At 36.1% G+C, this 22,461-nt stretch overlaps 3 protein-coding genes across 7 annotated transcripts in view; all 3 read left to right on the top strand.

Moving 5' to 3' along the window:
- Positions 1-8,461, top strand: part of tp73 (tumor protein p73) — a 29,300-nt gene extending 20,839 nt beyond the window's left edge. For 2 of the 3 annotated variants that reach the window (XM_004070358.4, XM_011476899.3), the window contains exons 3-12: positions 725-911; positions 1,035-1,150; positions 2,146-2,255; positions 2,609-2,751; positions 2,876-2,964; positions 3,341-3,468; positions 4,557-4,702; positions 4,840-4,972; positions 6,089-6,182; positions 6,603-7,001. In XM_004070358.4, coding sequence (XP_004070406.1) covers positions 725-911; positions 1,035-1,150; positions 2,146-2,255; positions 2,609-2,751; positions 2,876-2,964; positions 3,341-3,468; positions 4,557-4,702; positions 4,840-4,972; positions 6,089-6,182; positions 6,603-7,001 — 1,545 coding nt within the window. Of the gene's footprint in view, positions 1-724; positions 912-1,034; positions 1,151-2,145; positions 2,256-2,608; positions 2,752-2,875; positions 2,965-3,340; positions 3,469-4,556; positions 4,703-4,839; positions 4,973-6,088; positions 6,183-6,602 lie in introns of all 3 variants that reach the window. The other variant, XM_023956487.1, reaches the window with a different exon arrangement.
- A 925-nt stretch (positions 8,462-9,386) lies between these two features.
- Positions 9,387-14,748, top strand: rer1 (retention in endoplasmic reticulum sorting receptor 1). 3 transcript variants are annotated; one of them, XM_004070357.4, is made up of 8 exons: positions 9,387-9,512; positions 10,600-10,681; positions 11,237-11,341; positions 11,504-11,600; positions 11,707-11,785; positions 12,793-12,928; positions 13,073-13,127; positions 14,243-14,748. In XM_004070357.4, exons 2-8 carry the CDS (start codon positions 10,601-10,603, stop codon positions 14,251-14,253), a joined length of 564 nt encoding a protein of 187 aa, XP_004070405.1. In that variant the 5' UTR covers positions 9,387-9,512; position 10,600; the 3' UTR covers positions 14,254-14,748. The 3 variants fall into 3 exon arrangements, with proteins under 3 accessions (XP_004070405.1, XP_020560183.1, XP_011475200.1); XM_020704524.2 differs by having other exon boundaries at positions 13,073-13,169; XM_011476898.3 differs by having other exon boundaries at positions 13,073-14,748.
- Positions 14,749-18,095: 3,347 nt separating this feature from the next.
- tas1r2c (taste receptor, type 1, member 2c) lies at positions 18,096-22,296 on the top strand. The gene is given in 6 exon segments (NM_001104724.1): positions 18,096-18,268; positions 18,464-18,758; positions 18,870-19,595; positions 19,810-20,016; positions 20,226-20,346; positions 21,362-22,296. Coding segments are annotated over 6 exon segments (2,457 nt in total).
- The last annotated feature ends 165 nt before the right edge of the window (positions 22,297-22,461 follow it).

The raw sequence follows: 22,461 nt of genomic DNA, 5'->3' as shown, positions 1-22,461 counted from the left end.
CCTCCTTGGTTTTTTCCTGGAAAGTTACTAGAGTTTGTTGGGGCTTGTTAGGTTGGCTCCATTTCTTGTGATTCATCTTTCAACTCTGTTTCGGGCATTAACATGCATACATTCACATGTTCATGTATCTGCATGTGTAAGTACTCGGAACGGCAGGGATAGAAGAAGTCTTGGGTATATCGTGGATCACCATTTTATTTTATTTTATTTTGCAGAACATTTTGTCCCATTTTTTTATTTTTATTTAACCTAAACAACAGTTGATTAATCTAAGACATTTCTGTTCATTTTTTTATTTTCCTTTGCTCTCTAGTTTTTTATTTTTTATTTTGTTTGTCTTCTCCATCATTCTTTTATCAGACAGATATTATGTGGACCACTTTCCAGCAATCAAACAAACTGTGACTTATAGCTTTCTCTAGAACAAAATAATGTATCTTTTCGCCAAACTGGAGTTGGTTCCACCAAAAAAGATGCTCAAAACATTTGCTATAAATTTATTTTTTTCTGACATTAATGCATAATGCCTTAGACTGGTGCTTTAAATTTAAAGGACTAAAAAATACAATGCTGTCAGATGATTTTATGTTTTCTAATCATACCAAGTACAATGAATGTCTTCATTTATTCACTTTGCTGATTTTCTCGCTGGAAAGTACAAAATCAGAATTTAGAGAGTATGTCCAGATGAATGAATGTCTTTGTTTTTCTCTTTTTATTCTAGTACTCCCCCCTGTTGAAGAAGCTCTACTGTCAGATTGCCAAAACCTGTCCGATTCAGATCAAGCTGGTGTCCTCTCCTCCACATGGCAGCATCATCAGAGCCATGCCGGTCTACAAAAAGGCAGAGCACGTGACAGAGGTGGTCAAACGATGCCCCAATCACGAACTTGGCCGGGACTTTAACGATGGTAAATAAAATCAATCTCATAAAATACACAGAGTTTATTACAACTTTAGTTTGGTTTTGAGAGCAAGGGTTTAGAAAAACTAAACTCTGCTTAGCATAAACATATATTTGCATCTTTCTTCAGGTCAAACTGCTCCAGCCAATCACCTGATCAGAGTGGAGGGAAACAACCTCTGTCAGTATGTGGATGATCCTGTCACCGGCAGACAGAGTGCCTATGTGCCCTATGAGACTCCACAGGTCAGGAGCTCGTCTACTTCATAACCAACATCCCCTTTTTTTATGCTTCCATAACATTGACTTTGTATGAGAACTGGACCGAGTGAGTGTGGCATCACTCATAGAAAATGACTGGCTTCCCGTTCCATAGAAATGTAGTACATTCAGTTTCTATTCTTCTGCAATATGGATGTTGCCATGAGGGAACCAGATGATGTGATTGGTCCCAATTGGTCTGAATCTATGTTTCTATGGCAACCAAACTTGCCAATCAGGATTGAGCTTGTTGGCAACCACTTGAAAGCGAGCTACATGAAATCTGTCTATCAAACGTTTCAAACCTTCAACATGACCCACCTATTTTTACTGAAGCATATAAATGGCCAGATTCCATCTTAAATAACTTGCAATAAAGAAATAAAAATCGTGAAAAAAATTAGGCTTAGAGAAAGAATTACATTCTGAAGGCTTTTTATTTCGCAAAAGATGTCTATGGGAGTTTGGCTTCTTGGAGCCAGCGGGTACTTCCTGTTAGGAAAGTCATTCAGTCCAGTTCTCGTATCGTCACTGTTACATGAACAAGTTGAAGCTCAGATTCCAATCACAAATAAACATGGATTTTTAAATCAATACATTTGATTAATGTCGCCATTAAACCTGTTTATAACCTCTGGGAAAATGTTGAATCAAACTATACAAACAATCTCTGCTTTGAGAATAAATGAAAGACAAAACCATTCAGAAATTGATGGTCACATTTAAAGAGCCACTTTTGGTGAAGTATCTCAAAGTAGACACATCTATAGATAAACAGTCTCGGCATGTCCAAACATGCATACTAATCATATTGCACGATCACACCTTAAAAAAAGGGACATGTGAAACCCCACTGGCTCTCCAAGCATCACACTGTGAAGCAACACCTCCCCCTGCTGGTGAAATGTAATGTCTAACGATTGGCGCAAGCAACAAAAGTACAGACTAAATCATGAAAGTCGCGTGGATTTGTGTTTCAGGTGGGGACTGAGTTTACTACCATCCTTTACAATTTTATGTGCAACAGCAGCTGTGTGGGTGGCATGAACAGGAGACCCATCCTCATCATCATCACCTTAGAAACCAGAGAGTAAGTCTCCAAATTCACTAATGCTCTTTTCAGAAAAAATCCTGTTAACACAGGAGAGTGTTTTCTATCTTCACAACTCTTTCTATCTAATCAAACTACCTTTTTATTATATTTATTATTTTTGTATTATTAACTTTTTCTGGAAACCTTTCAGCCTCCATAACAAAAGAGTTACAAGCTGTTTTGAGTGAATTAAAAATGTAATTTCTGTAATCTGTCTATGAAGGCTCTCATTCATCCAGATTGATTTTGTATAATTTAATTGCTGTAATGTTTTTTTGTGTGAGTGTAATATTTTATAACAGATTTGTTTTAGGTTTTGTTTTCATGTGAATCTCAAATCCTTTCTGCAGTGGCCAGGTGTTGGGCAGAAGGTCGTTTGAGGGTCGGATATGTGCGTGTCCTGGCCGGGACCGCAAAGCCGATGAAGACCACTTTAGGGAACAGCAGGCCCTGAACGAGAGCGTGGCCAAAAATGGCAGTGCCAATAAACGCAGTGAGTTGACAAAAAGAAAATGGAACCAAAACATCTGTTGTTTCTTTGGCAATTTGATACTACAGTTTACCTGCACTAAAAGTGAAAACTGCTTGAAACTGATTTTTGCTTCTGTTTCCTGCAGATTTTAAACAGAGTCCACCAAATATTCCCAATCCAAATATGAACATGAGGAAGAGGCGACATGGAGAAGAGGAAATTTACTATATTCCAGTAAATATACTTTTTAAACCTGTTATTTTACATGCATTAGTAGAAGAAATAATCTTTAATTATAAATTCGATTTTTTGAAAGTTTAATTTTCAGTCATTCAGCAGTGATTCTGAATGAACTGACAGATTTTTTTTCTGAAAATGCTGGAAGAAAAATTGAGATATAATCCTCCTTTAGATGAAAAGTTCTAAAAAAAATTCTACTGGACAACATTTCTGGTTTGAAGATGTTTGGACTCTCATCCGAGCGGCTTTTTCAGTTCTGTCCGACTGGTGTTATATTATTTATATAAAGATCCTCCTCATTGGAGTTTCACTCCTTTCATGGCCAACAAACTCTAGCTAAGATTTGTACCTGTGCTGTGTTTGTTTGCAGGTTCGTGGCCGGGAGAACTTTGAGCTGCTGATGAGGATTAAAGACAGTTTGGAGCTGGTGGAGCTGGTGCCGCAGCCGCTGATTGACTCCTACAGACATCAAACACAGCAGCAGATGCTGCAGAGACCGTGAGTCACTGGAAGACCAGTTACCCCGATTGACTGAGTGGATGAGATAAAGCCATTCAAGTTTAACTTTGTTTCTGTGATGGTCAATTTGCTCATTCAATTTATCTGATATCTGAAAACATTTTTAATAATTATAGACTGGATTTATTGAAAATAAGAATTTTTTTTACACTGCAGTATAAGATCTTTATAAAACAAAGGGTTAGTTGGTTGATTCTAGAAAAAGATATGCAAACATCATACAAGAAATGTCCCCAGATCAGGTTCAAAACAAGGACTTTCACTCACTAGCAGAAAAATGTTTAAGGATATAGGCATTGATAAACTTGTTTAATTTTTTAAATATTCACCATAAGTTTCATTTCATTTCATTTCATTTGAAAAAGCCACAATAAAAGTAAATTTATCTAAATAAATTGCATTAATATTTTATATTTATGTAATTTGTTATTTATTAATGGCATTAAATTGATATTTTTAGGTTTGTGTTTATTTAAATGTATACAAATAAGTCAGTAATGCTAAGCAATCATATATTTTGACACTTTAAAGCTATATTTAAAAGTGTATTTTCCAAACATGATCCAAAAATTTGCTCACATCTTTAAATAAAATACACAGTGTAGCAAAATTTTCTCCATTTTTTATTCAATAAAACTTATATTTATGAATTATCTACATTTTTAGTGGTTTTATGGTGCGTTGCACAGAGCTACAGTGGTTGTATGCTTCTATAGAGGAAGATTTCACTGTTTTGTTCTGTTTGTAGTTTAATTGTTCTTGATTGCTCTGCTGAGAGGTTTTCTAGTTTCTCCTGTAGTCAGAACTCATCAATGTTGAGCTAAATTGTTTTTTTTGTAAAGTGTTTGAGACTATACATCTGTCTCTCTCCATGTAAACCTTGGATGGAAAGTTGTAGAGGAAGTAGGTGTGAAGAAAGAGTAAAAAGACTATTTCACATGTTTTGTCATTTATAATACAGAATGAGGATTATTAGACAGTACATGTCTTAATTCCTTTAACAATCTAAGATGATCAATTTGTAAAATGTATCTTACTGTATGTCTTGTTATTCTCTTTTTTACCAGGAGCAACATAAACTCGCCCTCTTCCTATTCTCCATTGTCAAACATGAACAAGATCCATTCACACGGAGGCCTCAGCAAGCCATCTGTCAACCAAATGATGGGGCAGCAGCCCCAGCAACACGCCAACTCCTCCATGTCTCACATGGGTGAGTGTTTAATCTCTCTGAATTGGGATTCACATCAAAGCAGATTATTTCCTCAAGTCTGTGTCTTTATGAAACACTTGTGTTGTCTTGTGTTTTTTTGCTATTCTAATTTTCCATGTTTCCTCCCTCTCTCACAGGTCCAAACATGCTCAATAACAGCCACTTGCAGGCTAACGGCGAAATGAACAGTGGCCACAGCAATCACAATATAGTGTCTGCCTCCCACTGCAGCCCGCCCCCTTCATATAACCCTGACCCCAGCCTTGTCAGGTATCTCACCCTGCAGTGACACTTCTTTATCCTCCAGTAAGAGGGCAGCAGACAATCAAATGCACACGGAGAGCAGTGGCACGACGATGCATGAACACCCACTTTTTTTTGGTCTTGTTAAAGCAGCTTTTTTTCTATTATTATTTATTTCTACATTGAGCTGTGCTATAATTTAGCTGTCACTACTACTGTTAATTGAGGTTTACTCAAAATAGGGGTTCATGTGAGGATTGACAGCTTGGTAATACTGCATGCAGTAAAGTGAAAACTGTAAAAAAAAGAAAATAGTCCTACCTTAACTCCGAACATGTTTTCTGTGACCAGCAAACATGGAGCGAGGCGATGTTCTTGGGGAATCTACACACCACCAAAATACTGGATTATTATAAACACTAAACATAAACATAGCCAAAAACATGACATCTATCATGAGGCTTTCAATGTATTTAATCTGAAACGGCACTATTACACTCTCACAAAGTTCACATCTATATGTTAAAACCCTAAAAACATGCACTGTGTTCATTAACTTCCTAATGTGTATTAGCTACAGCCACCCTTTGCAATGCACTGCAGGAACTTTTCTTTGACAAAAACTACTTTCAATGTAGGTAAACAAAAAATGATTATTGTTTGGTTTATTTTTATACGTTATATTTTTCTTATTTTATTTTTTTGTAGATTGTTTTCATAACCAAGCAATTCTATTGTATAGCTATCCGTTTTTTTTGTCCAGTCACTTTGAATGTAACAAAATTTTAACATTCTGTTTTTTAATAAACATTTTCATCAAAAGCAAAAGTGGTCCCATGAATTTGTCATGCAAATGCACTTTACTGCTTTAAATTCACTACATTTTCCCAGTTAAAGCACATTTGTTAAACACTGATTTATTTTTGAGTCTATGTAGACATTTATGGAACGAGAAGACAGAAGCTTCATTTTTGCCTTAAAACCAGCTACCATATTCTATTTATCAAGCAATTTTACATTTCATTTGGGATTATTTTAGAAAAAAATCCAAATTGTTACAGTTTGATGGAATTCACCTTTACATTTCATTGCTTCCAGGTTTGTAGTTGGGGTCTAAGCGGCTATTCTTTTCTCCCCATACAGTTTTCTCACCAGTCTGGGCTGTCAGAACTTCATTGAGTACTTCACTTCACAGGGTCTCCAGTCTGTTTATCATCTCCAAACTCTATCTATGGAGGTAACCACTCTGTTCTTGCATTTGTAATCTCACACCAGGTGAGCTAGAAGATATTGTTTGTCCATTGTGAATTGTGAATTGAGTTTTGTTGTGACAAAAAAAAGGTTAAAAAAAAACAGTGAAAAGATTAAGACCATGAATAAAAAATTGAAGGTGATCTGATTTTTTTTTTTTAGGAACTGGAATTTCCTTAGACCTAAAATTGGATCTTATTGTATTTTTGTCCACTGGACTTAATCTATAGCAGTAAACAGGAGAAAAAAACAGCACTATTTTATTGTTATCATTAGTATTTTCCATTATATCCTTTGACATCTCCAGAGTTCCCTATTACACCCATTGAAGCCTATGACTATTGTTGTAATATTGAGCTATGTAAATAAAACTGAAATGAAATTGAATTGAACATGTCTTTACCAGGATTTAGCTGCACTGAAGATACCGGAACAGTCCCGCCTAGTCATCTGGCGAGGGCTGCAGGACATGAAACAAGGTGTTCCCGTCCAGCTTCCTCCTTCTGCTCATCACCATGACTATCACGGCCAGCAGTTGCTCCGCTCCAGCGGCAACATGGCAGCCTCTGCGATGGCAGCCATTGGTTCTAGCGGTGGGGAGCTGCAACGTCAGCGTGTCATGGAAGCTGTGCACTTTCGAGTCCGCCACACCATAACGATCCCCAACAGATCCGGCGTGGGCACAGCGGGGATGGCAGCAGCCGCTGATGAGTGGGCTGACTTTGGCTTCGACATGCCTGATTGTAAAGTGTCCCGTAACAAGCACTCCATTAAGGAGGAATTCATGGAAAGTGACGTTCACTGAGAAAGAAAAGCATCCAGTGATTGTTTTACTTCTGTCAACATTGTTCTCCTGGTGAAGCTTTTGTCCTTCAGTGATTTATTTTTAGGAAATCAACCACTAATTCACTTACATGTGATTTTTCAAGTGAGAAAGTTCACTTTGGTTGGAGGTTGAGCTTTCTGCTTGTTTCATCTGTAGGATAAAAGCACTAGAAACAAGGCAAACATGTCATGACATTAGCTTTGTTTATCCCACAATATAACATATTTTTTAGAAATCTGTGCAACAATGCTTCCTTTTATAATTTCCTTTTTTTTTACTCTAAAGAAACAATTCACATGATTAAATTTATTTCAAATGTTTCTTTTAGACCCTATGTTTTTGAAAAAGACTAAATGTTCTCAATAGACTAACTTATTTATTTTTTTCAGTTTTCCTTAGCTCGTGCGTTTGTACTGTATATACTGAATCTTGTAAAATCCCTGCAACAAAAGTGTCTAAAAACTAGTTTTTAGATTTTAATAATATGACTGTTGCTTTAACCAAATGTTTAGAACTGAATAGTAAGGCGGACTGAGAAATACAAGAACACTGTCCTGTATTAAAAGCTGCGATGAGTTGAGGACCACTGGTTCTGTATATTTTTCTCCATTTACCTAATGTTTTGTGGGATTTGGCATTAATAATGTGTATGTTAACCTGTTTTATAAATAGCATTGATATTGCTTAGTCTTTTCAAAAAGTTGTAGGATATATAGTGTTAATTCTTGTATTGTGACAAAACAAAAGATTTCAAACAGTGTTATTGTGAAAGCAGGAATTCAGGTGGTTTTATAAATAAGAAATGAAAATGTCTCCCTCCCAAAAAAAAACAACTTTTTTTTGTCTTTCTTTGAATGTTTTTCAAAAACTGCAAAGTTTTTGAAACCCTTTATATCAAGCTAACAGCTAATATTGTACCATGATACTTGTTTGTGGATTTTTCACAACATTCCAATTTATTGTTTAGATTGCCAAAAAGCTGAATGTTCAAGTGTTCTGTCAAGCTGGTTTGTTGAACTTGTTTTGTAGTTTCACCCATTTTTTCCCTGCTTCTTGTCTAACATCAGCTGAAAAAGACTGAAACTCTTTGCAACCAACTTTTAGAGTCATTTTAAAGGTAATTTCCTGAAAACATGGTACAAACCATTTTCCATTTACAGGTTGGAGAATAGGCACTTTAAATGATTTAAAGGTTAACTTAATAGGAATATCAGTATTATGCATTTTCAAAATGTAAATATCAATGTTTTTTAGTGTATAATGTAATTTCTTTCCCCTTTTTTATCTTCCATTTTGTTAAATGATGTAAAATGGATCTATTGTTGTGCATCAATGCTTCATGTGTTGAGTAGTGTTTTTGCTCTTTAACCTTAGATTTCTTCAACATTTTTTCTTAATTCAGTTTCTTTTCATCAAAACAATAAAGGGGTTTTAACTCATGAGGTAGATTTTATTCAAACTGAAACTTCAATCAAGGTAATTATCATTATTTATCACTATACATTTTATTTGATTTATTTTTCTTGAATATGTTGTATTAACTTAAAACATTCTACTCAAATTGTCTTTTGTGCAAAAATATCCTACTTTTACTTAACAATCATTTATAGATAGATAGATAATGCTATCTATCTATCTATCTATCTGGGCTATAATACTTGCATTAGTTCCATTTTTGTATTATGGGGAGCCAGTTTAGCTCGTGCTGGTTTGCGGCGCCTTCCGTCCGTGAAACCAGGGTTCGACTCCGGGCTGCTCCCTGTTCCCTTCTCTACCTCTGCCGGTTCAAAGCCCGGTTTGAGAAGGTTGCGTCAGGAAGGGCATCCGGCGTAAAACATTGCCAAATTTACCATGCGACTTGTTCGCTGTGGCGACCCCTGATGGGAGAAGCCGAAAGTGGAAGAAGTTCCATTTTTGTATTATTTGTTTTGAACATCAGTAAAGCCTAATAAGGCAAACAAAGACTAAACAAAGGGAAGCCCCTTTTGACCAATTGATTCAAAATTTTGAGCTAATACTAAGACTGTTCGATTAGAATAACATAGACCAAACTGGGCTATGCATATTTGTGTTAACAACCCATAATTTTATTATTTATTCACTTTTTTGTTGCATATTTTGTGTAACACCTTAGTTATACTCTGAAGCTTTCAGGAAAAACTAAATACGTTTAGACCTAATATTTCATTGTAACTCAGCCTACTTGAAATTTCTTGAACTACAGTATAGTCTTCTTCCCACCTGAGTAAAAAATAATGGAATTACTTTTTTAATTATCATTTTTAATTGATTATAGTTGAGTAAAATTATTTCATAATAATATTACCTCTACACTTTTTGGGTACTTAACTGTTTTCTGGGATCTACTAACCGCCCTGGCGTGTACGCTGATACTGGCGGAAGTACTGACGTGTTCTCGCTAGATGACACGAGAAACAGCTAGTGTAGCTAACTAGGAACAGCCGGGTAGTGACCAAGTGCTCGTATCAGGTAAGACACAAAAGTTTCCTGGTTTTGTTCGTTGTAGATAAAAACACAAAGGAGGTGCTGTTGAATGCTTTCGGGTTTTGAATAGAATAAAAATGAACCACCTCCTTTATACTCCAGAATAGTCTTCATTCTAATCGAGCTAACAGATAGCTGAGAAGTCCTCTTAGCTTTTTCACCGGAAGTGAGTTGTCACATCTGTCAACGCAGTGTTGGGACTTGTAGTTCATTATAATGTAAACTCGGATGATCGTAGAGAAACGAGAGACAAGCAATGACTACATTTTTTTGGTCAAGCATAATTTCCTGCTTAGCTTTGGCTTGTGGGAAAAGTTGTTCCCTTGTTACGTTTCAGTGCCCATTAAAATGTACGAGCTGAGTTGACAAACTACATCACCCATACGTGCTCCGAAGGGCCAAAGGGTAGCCTACATTTACATGGCTTGTTAGCTATGTCTATAGCTAATTTGTAAAATAATGAAAATATTTCAAATTCGTGTTAGATGGCGAAATGTTTGACCCACTCGTCAAATCAGTTTTCCCAATTGAGGGTACTATGAACGGAAAAAATAGAACAGATGTGTCCAAAAACCCCACACATCATAAGAAAAGAATGTAGCCACCACTAGCCATAGTACCTACTATTAAACGACCTAATCGGAATTATGTTCTAACCTAGCTGCCACGTTTAAGTTACAAAAATACATTTCAGTAATTAAATGACGGCCGTGACTTCAGATCATAAAGCAGCGGGCAAACAGTTGGAGCATCAGTTGCTAAGCTTCAAAATTTCGTTCAATAAATGCAAAATCTGACTCAATTTTTTTAATATCTACTCACCTTTGCTTTTACTTAGAGCAGTTTTGCGTCTTTTTAAATCTACCACTTGTGTAATTTCAATATGGCAGTGGTGGTAATTGTATCTGGCAGATACACTGATTTCCCAATTATTTTGTTTAGTGCTCCACACAACTAGAGAACATAACTTCAATGAAATTAGATTTGACCTTCAGTTCAGTCTTGCTTTTCAAAAGTGTGAATCAAACTTGAAACTATTAACAGTCAAAAATAAACATGTGTTTATGAACAGAATGTCAGAAGGCGACAGTGTTGGGGAGTCAATCCATGGAAAATCATCTGTCGTTGCTGCCTTCTTTACACGTGTGGGACAGGTAAGATGCATGCTTACCTCTGCACATGAAAGTCAAAATTCTGGTATTAGTGATGTTCTTCATTTTTAAAGCTTTATACCAGGAGCATTGTAAGGCAGTGCTTTCACACAGGGACATAGACATGTAAATTGGACTAAAGGTGTTTAGTTGTCAAGTTTGCTTTGCTTTGCTTTGAGAGGATTTTACATACTTTGGCTCCACTCACCAACTAGAAGTTGATCAGTTTTAAAAGATTTTTTCATGGTTGATGCATTTCCTAAAACAGACAATCCTTTAAACCTGCTTTTGCTGAACCAGTAATGTCAAACAATGACTTTAAAGGCCTAGTTCTTGCTTTTAAGGTGGAATTTTTCCTCACACATCACTCAGTGCAAGTGTCAATCTTGTCTTTCCTTTCAACAGCAGGGCCTTTTTTTTACTAGAGTGTACTCAAATCACTAAGGCTTGTATAGGAGGAAACATGTAGAAAATGAAAGACTAGATGGTGGTATGTCTGAGATCGTATGCGTTTTTAAATTACTTCTCAGGGAATGTTTTGTTTGTTTCTCAAATCAGGTTTATCAGTCATGGCTTGACAAGTCCACACCGTTCTATGTTGTGCGGTGGGCACTCACTCTACTTTTGACTGCTGTCTACATGATCAGAGTGTACATACTGCAGGTATTTCCTGTTCCTTTCTATTTTTAGTGTTTGCTTAGTAATATGCTAGCAGTTTTTGTTTTTTTTCAGTTGGTAGAATCCTTTTTGTTTTGTTTTTCATCTTTGCTATCTACATGCTCTGTGTCCTTCACAATGAGAACTTGTTTTTGTGCTGCTTTCCAGGGTTGGTATATAGTCACATACGCTTTGGGAATTTACCATCTCAACTTGTTCATTGCATTTCTATCGCCAAAAGTGGACCCATCTTTGCTCGAAGAAGGCAAGTTGGCAAAGTTACACTGGGCTTCTGGATATGTTCTGTGTTACCTGAAGTTTTTTCTGCAGCGTGTAAACGCCGACGGTCTGTGTCCTGTTTTCACCTGCAGATGACGGCCCATCCCTTCCTACCAAGCAGAATGAAGAGTTCCGCCCTTTCATTCGGAGGTTGCCTGAATTCAAATTCTGGTAGGATGTGACTCATGGTCTGACAAGATTATTACAAGAAAGGTCTTTGCGGATTTAAATGAGTGGTGAAGGGCTGAGTTATACTGAGTCCTTGTGAAAGAATATATAATCTTTTATCTTAAGCAAAATAAAAATTGATTAATGATTCATATTTGCTTTAGTTTTGAACAGGTTATCACTTAAACATTTAGTAATGCACATAACTCCATTTCCAAAATGCATCAAATTGAGAAATTTAATTTTAAGAGGGGTTATGAAACCTTCACCACAGTATTTGATTTTCTTTACACATCTTAAAAACAAAACAACAAAAAATTGCACCCTTTTTTAAATTTTCAAATCATTATAATGTGAACTTTTAGGTATTGCTGGATTATAGGTTCCTCTGTTGCTTTGCTTACCAGTAATACGTTTAGTTGGTTTTAAACTCCGATCATCTTTTGATCTATTGTAAAAGTATTCCCAGGGTCTTTTATTTACGAAATACCGGTACACCCTTTTTAGCCAAAAGGATTTTTTAAAAAACGGTCATTTTCTAGGGAAAGTTTCTGCAGAGCTGCAGTTTTTTTATTTTATTTTTTAGAAATTTGCCTCTGAGTTGTGCACTGGACAACCCCGGCCTCCTTCCTCCACCCACGGCTAAAAGCTCAAAGCAGGGAACTTCTGCCCCACCCACCGTATTTTCTATGTGGCAAATAAGCTCTTTTTCAAAAAGCATGTTTTCATCCACTCCTGATTTACTTTGATTTGAATAAAGAAATACTCAGAAATGCAATTTTAAGCTTAAATTTCTTAACATATGTCCTCCATTATGAGAAAATACCACAAAAGTGTTGAAAACACAGAAAACTACATTTTTAATTGAGTGGCTCTTTAAGTGGTTTGACAATCCCTTTTATCAAGAACATTTAACTTTAACCCCCAGTACCACACATTGATATTTTTTTTGCAAGGACTGATAGTTGTGTTGGGTTTCCTCCTTTAAGTCCACTTTCTTTTCCTGCCAGGCACTCCGCAACAAAAGGTATCGTCATCGCCATGATTTGCACATTTTTTGAGGCCTTCAATGTGCCAGTGTTCTGGCCCATCCTCGTAATGTACTTCATCATGCTCTTCTGCATCACCATGAAGAGGCAAATTAAGGTAAAACCCTGACATGTTTGAATGTCTCACCAATTTCTTTGACAAGCTTTGCTGTTTTTTTGGAAAAGCAACAGTTGATTACATGTTTTAGCTGAATCCTGTCACTTACTAATGCTTTATTTTTCTTTCTCGATTTCTTTACAGCATATGATCAAGTACAGATACCTTCCATTTACGCATGGGAAGAGGACATATAGAGGCAAGGAAGACACAGGGAAAACCTTTGCTAGTTAAAACCCGAGTTAGTCTTTCCTATCTGTTTATTTTGAAAATCATCAGTCATAGCTAATGGGGAGTGGTGAAGAGATTTGATTTTGTTCTTGCATAAGGTGGACAGTAACAGAAAAAGATGACATGTAAATCCAAGTTTTGATCCAGCGTGTTGATAAGGGGTATGAGCAGAATGGATCAAAATTTGGAATACTGCCTTGCCGATTGAAATTTATTATTATTTTTATCAATATTATTATAATTTTTTTTTGTTAAGATTCCATTTGCTCAGCAGTAGGTGAGACTGCACTGCTTTCTGCCTTTTTAGCCCCATTAGTTAAAGGAGGTCATGGAGAAAGAGCCGATTGAGGGGGAAAAAAGTTTCTGTAAAATCTGTAATTTCCTGTTTCTTACATTGATTGTGATTTCAGTGCATCTGCCCATTCTGCTAACTTCTGGTTATTATCATAGTATCATTACTTCCTATTTGCCACATTTAACAGTTTATCAAAGTTTAGGTTTAACAGAATACTGTTAAATATATGATGGAATTTGATTAAAACTCATAACATTGAATACATTCATTTTGTGTCATTAAAATACCCTGAAAATATGACTTTTTAATGTCTTAGTTTCTTTTTGGGCTTACTGAGAGAAAACTGGAGACAGTTTTTCCTCTTAAAATACTTCTTCACATGCGAATGTTAAACGTCTCTCCCACTCAAAATGATTCACTTAATAAATGAAAAATTATTTCATCTTTACTAACCGATGTTTAAATTAGTTCATTCTACTTTGTGCCATTGTAGATTTAAATACACAGAATATTTCTCAGCAATTCTTTTAAAAAAAAAGTTTCTAAAATACTTTCTCTAGCAGTTAGTCAAATAATCAGAAACATTGAAAGTCAGTATTCCCTTCAATTGAGAATGTGGTCAGGCTGAGGTCACACTCCAGCACGCAGGTTTTTCCTGTTTCCAAGAATTGTTTGGCATGTTTAGACCAGCTCCTGTTCTTCGTCAATATCTGTGTTTACTTAGAAAGAAAAAAGATGAATATATGGTCATTCCAAGCAAACTGTTGTTCTCTTTGTTTGTTTTGCAGAGGAAACGTAAGAGAACAGAGGTTGAGATCTTTTAATGTATCAAATGGATGAAGTTGGTGGTGATCACATTCTTTTCCATGAACCTTTGTGATTTTTTTTTTTTTGTTTTTTTCTGTTCTTACCATAATGCTGGGCATCTGTCTTTGCTAAACTTTAATCAATATTGTAGAAAGGAGTTAAAATGCATTTTCCTGTAAAAAGTTTGTGTTTCAGAGGATCACATGGATTTGTGTATATACAGCACAGATATTTTGAAACATAATTTGTTAAAAGTTTAATTTAATCGCCTTTTCAGACACCATGATATGTTCAAGTGTTAAACTCGTTCAGCTGAAATAGATGGATCTGGTAAATTGGACTCTCTAGATATTAAAGTTAATGTTTTTCATGGACTGCATGTTATTTTCCTGTGCTACAGCTGAAAAAAAAAACTTGATTTTAATAACTTATGTGTATTTTTTTCCACATAAAATGATATTAAAATGCTGTGTCCCTTCAAACAGTACAGACGTGTCTCCTTGTGGTCATACTTTGTAGATGTTCATTAATAAGAGCTTTTGTGTCTGTTTAACATGAAGGCAAGATTTTTCTTTAAAATGCACTTTGATATACTTGGTAAAATCAAATACACTGCATTTTCTTTGTTTCCCAACAATGTTGAGTGCACCCATGTAAGTGTCGAGTCCAATGTCATAAACAGCCTACAGAGTTGACTACTGGGGTTATAAATTTGATTTCCTGAGCCACAATCCAGAACCCACAGGTGTTTCCTGAAAGATTTGCACACAAACAGACTGTAAAATGCAAAAGGACGGTGTAAACACACCACAGTGTTTAGATTCCTGTGCATTGAACACATGGTCTTTTCCAGAAGACCATGCTGACATTGATCAAACTTGGATGGCCCAGAAGTGTCAATGACTTGCAAATTGTACACAACATGGTTGTTGCTGCATTTCACAACTAAAGTGTTATTTCTGAACTGAAACTTTTGCAATAAGCAAACATTCTAAAACCATCATCGCTAGTCCCTATCCAGTTTCTGGTCATAGTTGGGAGTAAGATAAGGGAGGCCACTAAATTTGGAAAAAGATACTATTTTTTTCTGCACCAATAGTTAGAATACTGGTAATACATAAAACAATAATCATTCAATGGTTATTTGTGTGAGACACGAACTGTGAATTTCTGGACTGTTTTGATGACGAGAAGAGATAAAGTCATGAACTTGTAAAAACAATTTCATCTACTGGTAAAACACCTATGGTTAACGGCACATTTGTATATTATCCAACCACAGACCATAACTCAATCACAGTGTAAACAATAAAATGACCAACACTGATGCCTTAATGGGGTTCACGCTCATCTAAGTTGTGGGGCGTTTACCAGATGAGAAAACTACGAGTCCTGTCAAAACCTTAGTGTTTAAACTGCAAAGTGGTTTTCTGCTATGTGGATGTTTTGATCATGTAACCACTTTAAATAATCATTGTGACATTTTGCAATTTTATTGACAGAGGTGACACGCTGACAATAAGAAAGGTGCTGATTGGTTGATCAGTTTAAACAGAACATTCCAAGTTGTAACTTCAGTTTGTTGGCTAATCTGCTGTGATTGATCGATTGATTTATTGATTGACCCATTAATCCATTTTGAAATTCAACATAAAATAGGAAAGTTTTTAACCCTGACTATTTCTCATACCTGGCCCCCAAGGACTATCTATTTGCCCTCTTTGAGTAGGTGGAGAGCTCCTGCCACAAGTGGAGGACTTTTTAGTATCTTGGGGTCTTGTGTGCAAGGTAAAAATGAAAGAGCTGTACAACATACATACAAGATAACAACATATAAGGGTTTGTGTTTAATCATGTGGATTTGCAAACGAACGCAAAAATGATCATACAAATCCTGCATACTCACATTTAATCAAAGCAGAAAAGAAACTTATTCATTTCATCGGTCACTTTTTGGCAGTTATGTGATACATTAACAGACACAGTCAGTTTTTTCTTTTACCCTTTTTTTTTTAAATCTTTTTTTAATTTATCGAGCTCAACTGAACTAACTATTCTTGGCACAGATTGGTTAAATGCACATATTTTTTGGTGATGTTAGCCCAAACAGATCAACTCATTAAAAAGCTCTTTTTCCCACAGACACTTTGCAGTATATTTCTAAAGAAAGTTCCAGAATGTTAGCACATGATCTAATTTTTTTCTGTCACATACACGTCCTTTAGTGTTACAGAAATGGAAACTTGAGCACCATATTTTCAAAATGTATGCCTGAAGTCTGTCTGTTCTTGTAACCAACCATCCATCCATCCATCCATCCAACCATCCATCCATCCATCCCCACCATCTTCTAGTTTGGGGTCACAAGGCTACTGGAGCTTACCCAGCCCCTGAAGGGTGAAGGTGGGGTACACCCTCCATGGGTTGTCAGCCCATCGCAGGGCAACACAGAGAAACAATCACACACACTTACAATCAGACCAAATGGAACATTTTGCTAAGAACCAATGAGGTTATATTTTTAGGATGTTTTTAGATTGTGGGAGGAAGCCAGAGTGCCCAGAGGAAAATCACGGATGAACAGAACATGTAAACTCCTCACAAAGGGCCCAGCCGGAACTCAAACTGGGGCCTCTTCGCTGCACCACAGTGAAGCAAAACACTAACTGTGACAATCCCTTTTTTTTCAGCACAAACAGCTGAAAGAGGGCAAAATCTGGCTGACATGTACACCTGCATGGTCAAAATCTTACAATTTACACAATACTTTGATCCAAACGGCTTACTTTTCAAATGATTTAAAACAATTGGTGTAATGTAGATTAGATTACCTTTATTTCTGAAGTACAAGAAAAAATAGGTTGGATTAGGACAATAATGAAAACAACAATGGCCTAGAGAAAATGAATTAAAACAAGATAAACAGTGCTTTGTTTATCAACAAACACAATGCAACCTGTCAGCCCATGTGTACTTGTTTAGGGAGACAGATATTTTGAACCTTTGCCGAGATGATGTTCTACCTGCCTTCTAACCACAGAAAAAACTGCAAATAATCTGCTTCTGAAAAGCCAATGTGGTCAAAGTTCAAATCATGCAGAACTTATTTGGATTAGGAAAATGTTGACATAAACCCCAGAAGTCAGCTTTTGATTTGTGTCTCATTACTTAAGATCTTATGCAACTGCAGACCTTTTGACAACTTAAAGTAGGGCTGCACGATACGAAGAAACCTCGCGATTTGCGATATTAGTGATCAATATTGCGATAACCATTTAACTTACGATACATGAACAAAAAGCAAAACAAACATCATTTCTATTTCACTGCAACAGTTTAATTTAAATAAGAGTCAACATAACTTAAAGTGCATTCCAAATGACCCTAACACATCTAAGATAAAAGGCTCCATCTGATTGGTCAAGGATGTAAAGGCGTCCATCTGATTGGTCGAATGCATAAAGGGATTTAATTGATTTGTTTAATACTTTAAGCTGCCACAAGATTGTTTGAACACATTTAAGGTCACCATTTATATTTTATATATCTAAACTGAATCTTTTTTAGTGTTTAATTTGATCATTTGAAGCCATAACCACTTACTTGTGTAGTAAATAGAATGCTGTGATTTATCTTTACTATTCCTTCAAGTACAAACAGCATTGTATCATATGCACAAGAACTTTTTTGCATACTGATTTGTAAATTCTCCTCCAAACCACTGCCAATACGTGTATGAAACCTCATCCATCACTAGGTTGTGAAACTGCTTTCTAAAGCTTAACCATCACTGGTGTCTCTCAGAGGTCCAAGGCAGAATAATAAACAGGAACAATGTTCCACAAAGAGTTTTTTGTTCTTTTGTGTTTTCTGCATGCAGAGACTGAAAGCATCGCTAACTCTGAGTTTAACCTGCAAGGGGACTATCTGCTTGGAGGACTTTTTGATATTCATTATGCAAGTGTTGCTCATTATCGAAACATCCCAGAAGCCGTCATCTGCTCCAGGTGGGTTTGCATCTCATTTTTAATACAGATCAGTAAGATCAAACATGATCTCCTCAAAATAATTTAATATAATGAAAAGTCAGTGCATAATCAGCATGATAAAAAATATGAGATGCCAAAAAATAGATGTAATTTTAAAATGATTTTAATTGTGACTATGTGGTTCCTCTGTTTATTTTTTTCTTGTGACTGCAGTAATCCTTTTACACTGTCAAGTTACCGGAGGTTTCAGATGATGAGATTCTCAATTGAGGAAATCAATAATTCTACCAGTCTGCTACCCAATGTGACTCTTGGCTATGAAATATTTGACCACTGCTCAGACACAAAGAATTTTCCAGGTATTTTCAGCCTGATGTCTGTTGTTGGTTCGATTCAACCATGGAAAGAATCTGTGAACTTCTCAAAAGTGATTGCAGTAGTGGGCACATATACAAGCACAGCAACACTGACTGTTGCACCGCTGTTCATGAAGGACCTCGTTCCACTGGTACATTTGCTGGCGTATTTTATTCTTAATTGTTTTAGTTATTATCAGCAATAATAGTCCCATAAATGAATATACACAGACATCTGAACATCGTTATGTTTTTCTTTACAGATTAGTTATGGAGCTGCAAGTTCAGTCTTCTCCAGAAAAAAGAATTTCCCATCTTTCTTACGAACAGTGCATCCTAATAAAGACGTCATAAAAATGATTTTTGAAATTTTGCAAAGATTTAAATGGACCTGGGTGACTTTTCTTTATGCTGATGATGACTATGGAAGAGATGGCTATGACCTGTTTGTAAAAATGATAAGGAACACTGACATTTGTTTAGGATACTCCAAAGGCCTTAATACAGACACAGATTACCCTAAAATGTTCAAGCAGATCATTGATTTTCGAGTAAATGTTATTATTGTGTTCACAGCTGAGTGGACAGCTGAAGCTGTAATTAATTCTGCAATCCAACAAAATGTTACCAACAAGGTGTGGATAGCAGCAGATGCCTGGTCTTTACACAAAGAGCTCCCTAAAAAAACAGGAATCAGAAATATTGGGACTGTTCTTGGAGTTGCCGAGCCAAAAACCACAATACCAGGATTCAGTGATTTTATTTATTCTTTCAAAGCTCAAAATCAGTGTGAAAATCCAGAGCAGGATCCATTTTGTAACCAGATGTGTAACTGTAGCAGCTTGAGTGCTGAAGATATCATTACAGCAGATCCCTCTTTTAATTTTCCTGTTTACTCTGCTGTATATGCCGTTGCCCATGCCTTACATGCAGTGCTGCAGTGTGGAGCTGGCAGCTGCAACAAGAGCATTAAAGTTTACCCACACATGGTAAGGAAGCAAAGATTTTTGGTTTTATTCTATTGTTTTAAATCCATGATCCTTTCAATCAAACTCGTATCACTTTTAGATCATTGCATTGTTACAAATTAGTCAAGGAAGTTCAATGTCTTTAGTACACAATTATCTATCAGTTTATAAAATGAAAAAATCTTGGTGTGGTTAAATAAAAATACTCAGAATGCAAACTTTGTGTCACTGACAGGTTTTACATGAACTGAGGAGATCCAGTTTTACCTTTTTAAACCAGACAGTTCAGTTTGATGACAATGGTGATCCCAAGTTTGGATCCGTTGCTATAGTTTTCTGGAACAGCAGTGGTAATGCAGAGGAGGTCGGCTTTTTCTCTTTTTACCCAACATTCAAATTCTTCATCAATAGCTCCAAAATAAAGTGGCATGGTGATGAAAAGGTATGTGCTTGTTTTATTTTCATTTTTTTTTGCATTTATTTTATTCTTTGTTTCATTTTTTACATTATAGCCATAATGTGCTTTTGTTACAAATCTTCAACGTTTTGAAAACTATCCTCAAAAACATATATTGGTTAAATACAGTTTCAATAATCAACAAAATCAATATTTTTGGTGTCTATTTCCATTATTGATTTTGTCCTAAATAGGTGCCTGAGTCTGTTTGTTCCCAAGCATGTCCTGAGGGGTTTGCAAAAATTCAAGAAGGTATCCACACATGCTGTTTCAGTTGTACAATTTGTCCAAATGGAACTTACATCAACAGCACAGGTAAGTGATTAGACAGACAAACAGATTAAAATAGCAGATTTGGACTAAACGTCACTGCAACTAAAGCTTGTATTGTAATTTTTTTGTGCTTAGCGTTTCTTCGTTTATGAAATATTGGCCAGGGATGGGGCTCATGGTAGAACTTTAGTGGAAGAAAGTTAAAAAGGATTGCAGGAAAAATGTAATCTGATAAAATGAAACTTTAAAAAAACCCAGCTAACTTGAATACAACATAATTTAATATAAATTGACTGAAACATTGAAGAAAACAATAGATGGAGAGTAAAAAATATCAATTAAAAATAGACTTGAGTTAAATAAAAGTGGTAAACAAAAAGTATAAAATAGCTAGGCGGATTCTTTAACTGAATAAAAATAAAATAAAATAATATAAATATCATCTCGTAAAAATTGACCAACCAGATGCCTCAATAAAAGTAGATAGTGCCTACTGGCCCCACTCCCAACATTTAAAACATTTGATGAACAGATTCTCCCGGGCTCGTTTTCAAGTGGTAGGGGTGTGGCCTTCCACAAGATCATTCCTGTCTTATAGTGGCTGCCATAGCAATGTTAGCACAAATCGACTCGGAATGGAACTCCTTACTGACGATCTCTGCTTCCAACATGGCAATGTCCGTATCGCCAAAAAATGGCGACTGAATTGACTACATTTGGTTAGAAATAAGCCATTTTCCATGGGTGACGTCAAATTCAATCGGTCCAGTTATTATGTATAGTTAATTGTGTTGTGACAAGAAGAAGGGCTTCAAAACATAAACCGAACAGAAAAAATTATTGAACAACAGTAACAAATTAAATACAGTCAAATCCTGACAATTTACTGTTACAGGCAGAAACAACCTAACGGTTGGAAAGAAGAAGGAGATAAAAAATAAAAATGAAACATTGCACAATTAATGAAATCAGGCTATACAGGTCAATTTTTTGCCACAGAAATCTGACTGATTATAGCGATTATTTGATTAATTATTTATTTTTTTGATCAAAACAGAGGATCCTTACAACTGCATCAACTGCAAGGAGACAGAGTGGTCTACAGAAGGAAGTACATCATGTACCATACGGCTGCTGGAGTACATCCCATTTACAGACACTGCTGCTGTAGTGATCATGGTTGGGGCCTTGGTCTTAGTGGCCCTTACTGTAGTCATGTCTGTTCTCTTTGCCCTCAACTACAACACACCGGTTGTCCGATCTGCTGGAGGTCCAATGTGCTTCCTGATTTTAGGATGCCTCAGTCTGTGCAGTCTTAGTGTGTTTTTCTATTTTGGTGAGCCCACAGAAACTTATTGCACCTTAAGGTTTTTACCATTTCTGTTGTTTTATACAGTTTGTCTGGCGTGTTTTGTTGTGCGTTCATTTCAAATTGTTTGTATTTTCAAAATATCTGCAAAGTTCCCAAAGCTCTTAAGTTATTGGACAAAGTATCATGGACACTGGCTCATCATCACTGTGGCGTTTTTCATTCAGGCTCTATTGCTCATCACTGGCTATTCCATTGCCCCCCCAAAGCCATACAGTGATACATTTTGGTACTCTGACATCATTGTCCTTGGCTGTGATCTTGATCTTAACCTCAAAGCAACATCCAGCTCTTTCATTCTACTATCTGTTTTGTGCTGTCTTAGTTTTATATTTTCTTATATGGGAAAAAACCTTCCAAAAAACTACAATGAAGCCAAAACAATAACGTTCTGCCTTCTATTGCTGATACTCACCTGGATCACATTTGCCACTGTAAGCATGCTCTATCATGGTAAGTACATCCATGCCATGAATGCTTTGGCTATACTGTCCAGTCTGTACTCTTTCCTGCTGTGGTATTTTTTCCCTAAATGCTACATCATCATTTTTCAACCCAAGAAAAACACTCAGCAGCACTTTCAAGGTCTCATTCAGAATTATACCAAAACAATTAGCCAGTAGCTTCTAGTAACAAAATAATTGTGTTACTTCATAGATGATAGTGGTTTGAAAAATAAACAACATGTATATTGAAAAAGGTTTTAGACATTCTTAGACAACTGTTTCAAGTGCTAAGTAGTTTTTCATCCTGTTTTTTGTTGAAAATGAGTGTGACATTTTCGACAA

This window comes from Oryzias latipes, chromosome 7 (genome assembly GCF_002234675.1).
Source record: "Oryzias latipes chromosome 7, ASM223467v1".
Classification (NCBI taxonomy): Eukaryota; Metazoa; Chordata; class Actinopteri; order Beloniformes; family Adrianichthyidae; genus Oryzias; species Oryzias latipes.
The sequence above is the reverse complement of the archived record's forward strand: the minus strand, read 5'-3'. Positions and strand labels throughout refer to the sequence as shown.

What these genes read in the sequence shown, in the direction of transcription:
- rer1 (XM_020704524.2), top strand. Translation starts at nt 10,601, where the DNA reads ATGTCAGAAGGCGACAGTGTTGGGGAGTCAATCCATGGAAAATCATCT. An exon ending in TCTTTACACGTGTGGGACAG is followed by an intron (nt 10,682 to 11,236) that starts GTAAGATGCATG and finishes TTCTCAAATCAG; the next exon opens with GTTTATCAGTCATGGCTTGA. An exon ending in CCCATCTTTGCTCGAAGAAG is followed by an intron (nt 11,601 to 11,706) that starts GCAAGTTGGCAA and finishes TTTCACCTGCAG; the next exon opens with ATGACGGCCCATCCCTTCCT.